This window comes from Tasmannia lanceolata, unplaced genomic scaffold (genome assembly GCF_043159265.1).
Source record: "Tasmannia lanceolata isolate RefF3 unplaced genomic scaffold, GAP_Taslan_0.1 ptg000018l, whole genome shotgun sequence".
In the NCBI taxonomy this organism is placed as follows: Eukaryota; Viridiplantae; Streptophyta; class Magnoliopsida; order Canellales; family Winteraceae; genus Tasmannia; species Tasmannia lanceolata.
This window is the reverse complement of record NW_027518695.1, coordinates 1979821-1985740: the sequence shown is the minus strand read 5'-3', so window position 1 is coordinate 1985740 and position 5920 is coordinate 1979821. Positions and strand designations below refer to the sequence as shown.

At 36.8% G+C, this 5920-nt stretch overlaps 1 protein-coding gene across 1 annotated transcript; it reads right to left on the bottom strand.

Annotated features, from left to right (window-relative positions):
• LOC143849935 (Methylenetetrahydrofolate reductase family protein) lies at window positions 1-5920 on the bottom strand. The gene is made up of 4 exons (XM_077359241.1): window positions 5337-5920; window positions 1707-2352; window positions 334-574; window positions 1-196 (listed from the first exon to the last, which is right to left on the bottom strand). Exons 1-4 carry the CDS (start codon window positions 5874-5876, stop codon window positions 118-120), a joined length of 1506 nt encoding a protein of 501 aa, XP_077215356.1. The 5' UTR covers window positions 5877-5920; the 3' UTR covers window positions 1-117.

Sequence of the window (5920 nt, the reverse complement as noted above, 5' to 3'; positions counted from 1 at the left end):
TTAATCACAAAGCATTTCCATTTTATTTATGTACAACCTACATATAAAACACAACCCCACATATTTCCAAGTTACACCTTGCTAATACATAATGGTCTTGTTGTCATCCATGCTTGATCAAATATTGGCCTTGGGTACCATCTTGTCAACCTCGTTTCCCAAGATTGCAGCCTTCAATCTTCTATTCAGCTCCCTCCTAAACACATGCAAAAGAAACAAGGTCTGGAGCTGTTAAGCTGAGCTTTTTGACAATTGATATTCAGATATTCTTACTTTGTTTAAGTGAATTCTATGAGAAAAAAATAACATTTTAACTTGGTAAATGTTGAATACCTTATAAGTTGTCTATCTATTTTTGATGCAGATAAGAGACCTCTGTTCTCTTCAGCCCTTCTAAGAAGGTAAGGTATGACTTTCTCAACTGGCCCAAAGGGCAAATACTTGCTCACATTGAACCCTGCATTTCTCAATCCAAGTGAAAGCCCATCTGCCATTCCCTTCAATTGTGCGAATTGAAGCCTATGATTCCCCTTCCCAATCCTTAATTCCTCAGCCTTAGCAGCTGCCACTTTTCCTGTAGTTGATCAAAAAATAATGTTAAGATAACCAGTTGAAATTAAACAAAATGATCATTTACCAATTCATTTAACAGTTATTGAAGAATTAAACTGCTTCTGAGTAAATCTTTTGCTCAGACATTAGATAACTGTTAAAGATCCAGTTGTTGAAGAATTGATGACTTGCTTGAGCAGCAGATGATTCTTCTTTGTGTATTGAGAAAAAAAAAATCGACTATGGATAAGACATTATCATGTATACAAATCATAATAAAAAAGGCCTCTTTCGATGTCACAAAAATTGGTCTCTATTTGCAAATAAAGCTAGGGATTTGCTAGGGAATTCTGCAGAAAGGCATTTCGCAGTTGACTTTTGCATAAGAGGACGACCACAAAGGCTCACTTTTCAACAGATCTTGTCTTTTTAATCTGATTCATTGACGTGGCTGTGACCCGGGTAGAACTCACCCTCAGGGGAGGGTGCCCATTCCCACATAACACATCCACATCCTCTTCATTTTACCAATGTGAGATCTTTTGCTTTTGCGCGGAACCCCCAACAGGCTGCTCCGTCATGCAAAAGTGAGTAGCGTAATTCCTCTCCGCAAAGTTCCAAAGCAAATCCCCTAAAACTATATAACAATTATTTGCAGATAATATTTGGGCAGTGATAAATCGACCCCCCAAAATGATAAATCGACTCCCCATGTGTCTATCTCTCTCCTCTTTCTCTCTCTAACCCAGAGGAGAGAGAAAGAGACATGGGGAGTCGATTTATCACTCCCCTAATATTTAACTTCAAAACTATTTGCATATAAAATTAGAGAAATGCTAAACAAGTAGCTTTTTTTTTCAAAGCCGCCCTTCAGTTTAGCATTTCCCATAAAATTATAAACAAATAATTTTTAGAGGTGTCCAAAGAGGCATTCAGAATTTCAGACAAATGATCCTGCTCTTTACCTAATTGTTGAAATTTGAAAGGGAGATTAATTATTAGTTGATATGTGTCATCTAAGGGTTATAGCCTATCTAAAATATGGCCTATTTAATGAACGGCCTGGATCAATGAAACTCACGAAAGATTCATTTAAAAAAAATATATATTTTATGGGTCTAAACAAAATTAAAAATATTCATGAACCATCTTACCAGAGTCAAGATTATGAGTTGCAAGTACGACAGAGCCATGGCCTTTGGCTATCTTTTCGATCATGAACAATGCGCACTCATTGTAGCATGCATGTGTCTCCTGAATGGATGAGTGAATAGGACTGGGAGCACCCAAGGAAGAAGCAAGCTGGGTTTCTCTTGTCATATAAGCCCCTCTAACCAATTTAAATCCAATGGGAATTCCCTTTTTCTCTGCAACTTCAATAGCTTGAACTAATCTCTCCTTTGCATCTTTCAAGTACGCTTGAATTGTCCCGTAAACAATTGGGTTGTCATCTTTGTTGTAATGCAATGCGGCTGAGTATGTGAAGTAATCAATGGCAGGTTGAATTGATGTGTATTCAGCATCAACAAGTAATGGAAGGATGTGTTGAAGGCATTTTTCACAGAGTTTAAACAATCTTTGGTGAGCTAATTGGAGGTCCTGTTCTTCTGTTTGGGATAGAGGGTCAGGTTCTGATTGGGTGTGATAAAGAGGGCTGGAATTAGAGAGGACTGGAAATGAATTATGCTTCCATGGAAGATTGAATGAAGGGTCTTTCTGTTCCCATCTAATTAAATCGCTTATTCTTTCTAGCAGCGAAATTGGGCAGATTGCAGAGATCTTCACACAAGCGAAGCTCACCTGTTACAGAAAATTAATCAATCAGTTATTGTTTTGATGAAATTTGATGGTCCAACATGGATTTATTAAAAGATTGATGATAGATTGAGATATCAATCCATGGTGATATACCCTCTGATTGGTCATCTACCTGAAGATGCCACGATCCAGAGTATAGATCCATTAGCCTGAATATTCAACTCGATGGACAATCCTAGCCGTCCGATCAGAGGACTCTAATGTAGACTAGCACTAATTTATTTTTAAGCTCTCCTAGATACCCATTAGATGGTTAAGATCTTCCAATCAGCGTGATTTTGGGCTATGGAATCTTCACTTGAGTGGCATAATCTTGTGAAAATAGATGGGGAGAAATTATCCCTGAACTCCATTGGTTTGATAATGGCACTCCTCATTAATTGGTAAAGTGTAAATATAATCTGCACCCCCTTATTGATATTGGCACTATTTATTCTACACTCTCCCATTAGCTTGTACAAAGGAGGAGTTATAACTTATAAGGTGTCGGACGTAAAATTTGAGTGAAATAGCGCATTTGTTTTGGTGCCGAAAAGTTGAATGGTTTGGATCATCAGATCAAAGTGCTAGGCACCACCTGTATCTAGACCATTATATCTTTCCTCAAAAATATAAAAATTCACAGGGACAGCAAATTAAGTTCCCAAAATAAATAGAGTGCCAGTATCAAAACATGGAGCTATCATAGTGACCATAAACTATACACAAAAACAGACGTATAATAAGCAATCTCTAGGTCCAATTAGTGCACATGGGTCAGAAGTGGACCCACGCAAAAGATCCTAACAGTCCGATAACTGGACTCTTTTTGTCTTTAGCTATTTCCGACAACTTTATTGTCCATCCAAAAGCTGGCCATTGGTTGGGGGGGTCTAGATCTCATTGGCATGCGCACTGGTTGTGGGTGAAGATGGATTATGCCACCAACTTTTGTTTTATAGTTTATAAGGTAAGATCACTATTATTGACATGGATATAATAGAATAAACAGAGCTAGTGCAGATATCATTTTTTATTAATTTTCAAAAGGGGACCTCTCTTGTTTATATTGGTAGCCCTCTCATTATTTTAGCCTAATACCAAAACAGAGAGTGCGGTTTTCAGTTTTTCCCTATTCAGAAGGAATGCTAGCGGCAGTCACAGGGTGTCCATACGCACCATAGACATATCGACATTTCAGCCCAAATAGCAATCAAATAGGTATGCAAAAAGCATGGAAAACACATTGGAAACATGATGATCAGGACCGTCCTTCTAGTGAGCCAGTATTATTTGGCTTGAGCCGACCATGAATCCATGATGATCTGGATTGCCCATACCCCAAAAATCGCCAATGATCAGACAACTCTACCATCCATCCAACGAGTGGAATCTCTCCCCCTCCCCCCCCCCCCGCGCTGATTGAAAGGCTAGGATCATCCGATCGCTACTATTTTTGGGGATATGGCCTATCCACAAGGATGGCCCACCAGTTTAAACAGTCTTGGATTGTAGGAATTTTATGGAAAAGCTTGAAATGGAAAAATGTTTCTAAAATTTCCTACTTTTTTTACACGCTACAAGAGATTATTTGAACCAACCGTATTCAATTTTTACATAGAAGGACCTTCAAATTATAATAGGGGATTTTTGCTTATTAGTCCCTACATGGCAAAATATTTGCCTATTAGTCTCTAAGAAAATTACCCAAACAGTCCTACTTTTAGAAAATATTTGCTAAAGGTCCCTAAAACTCACCAACTTCAATTTTCTACGTTGAAAATTTTAAAATGACAAATTTACCCCCAACCCATTTAATCCATTTTAGGGTTTTTGGATTTCCCTTCTAATATTTTCGGAAAAAAACTAGAAAAAAAAGCAAAAATATTATCTCTTCCAATATTCTCATCAAAAAACCTTCAACAAAAAAATCATTATATGAATTAAATAAATTGAAAATCCCTCTAAAATAAATTAAATATGGTCGGTTTGAGTTATCTTTTCTTCATGGATAAATAAAGTAAGAAATTTTATGAATATTTTTGGTTTCTAACTTTTCCAAGAAATTCCTATCTTGATTGTATTGCAAGAAAATATCTCTCATGGAAAATTATTTCTATGGACATTTTTTTCATTGAGTAATTATGTCTGATTAATTTAGAGGAATAACATCATACGCCGAAGGTCCCTGACTGTAAAATTGCATATGGTTGGTTTACTTTATCTTTTTTTTCATGTGTAAGAAATAAGAAATTTTAGATTTTTTTTCCTTTCCGAACTTTTCAAATAAAATTCCTACAATCGAAAATATTAGAAGGAAAATAAATAAAAAACGCTAAAATTGATTAAATGGGTTGGTGTAAAATTTGCCATTTTAAATTTTCCAACCGAAAAAATTGAAGTTCCTGAGTTTTAGGGACCTTTTAGCAAAGATTTTCTAAGCAGGACTGTTAAGCTAATATACTTTTTTTTAGACACTGATAAGCAATTATTTTGCCATGCCTCTAAATTTACCATAATCATATCATTTCCCTTTAAATCATGAAAAATCCAAAGAGGGCCTGAAGGTGTGCCTCGTGTACAGTGAGTGGTGACGGAGGTGACAGACAGCTAGCTACTACTATAATGGGCAAAATAAAGATAATCACAGGAAATCAAGTACCGCTAAATTTAGCAAAAACTGTTATATTTAACTAAAGATGGAAATCCCTCTAAATTTACCAATACAGAAACTCAGCTTTTCCAGTAAAATTTTAAAGCGGATTTTAGTTCAAGAGCTATTAAACTAAAAAACGGTTATAACACCAGGTAATAAAAAACGGTCTTGCTTTTGATCAAACAATTTTGAGGTGATCGAACGAATAAAAAAAAATCCAATTTTTCTCAACCGATCAAAAGGAAAAACAAACAGAAACAAGAAATTCTACTTTAATTCATCTAAAATCAAAGAAACAGAGGAGAAATTAAAAAGAAGGAATTTTGCTTACTGAAGAGGGCGGAAGCATCGAATTCATCTGGACAGTTTTAAGAAACCCCTCAAGATTCCGATCGCAATCTTCATTATTCTCAGCATCTTCGAGACCGTAATCGAGAATTCCTGACAGACCTTCTTCCCAAAGCCTCTGCAAATTCCGGCCAGCTTCTTCCAGTCCTTCTCCGGCACAAAAATGCTCGTAAGCAGTTCTCTTTAAGATCGACACCATGAGTCCTCTAAAAGCTTTATTTTCCATCAAATTCGATCTCATCAGACGAATTCCGATATCAACGATCGGATCAAAGGACGCCATGTGAAGGTTTAAGGAAGAATTCAGAAGCTGTTTGGTTGGAATCGATGAGAAGAGTCGCTCGGAATCGCCGAGATTTAAGAGATCACTGGTTGCAGGTTTCGTAATCGACGGTTCGGATTGTTTCTCCGCTAGATTCAGCGGATGGACGGCTGAGATTGACGATGAGGATGACGATGACGATGATGATGAGTTTAAGAATCTGAGATTTCGAAGGAGCTTTGGAGAGAATCTGATCGCCATTCAAAGTAGCTAATTTCTATTTGGGAATGAATTGGAATGATAGA

Coding starts and splice junctions, on each gene's coding strand:
- LOC143849935 (XM_077359241.1), bottom strand. CDS start 5,876: ATGGCGATCAGATTCTCTCCAAAGCTCCTTCGAAATCTCAGATTCTTA. Junction 2,353..5,336: donor CGATGCTTCCGCCCTCTTCA/GTAAGCAAAATT, acceptor TTTCTGTAACAG/GTGAGCTTCGCTTGTGTGAA. Junction 575..1,706: donor AACTCATAATCTTGACTCTG/GTAAGATGGTTC, acceptor GATCAACTACAG/GAAAAGTGGCAGCTGCTAAG.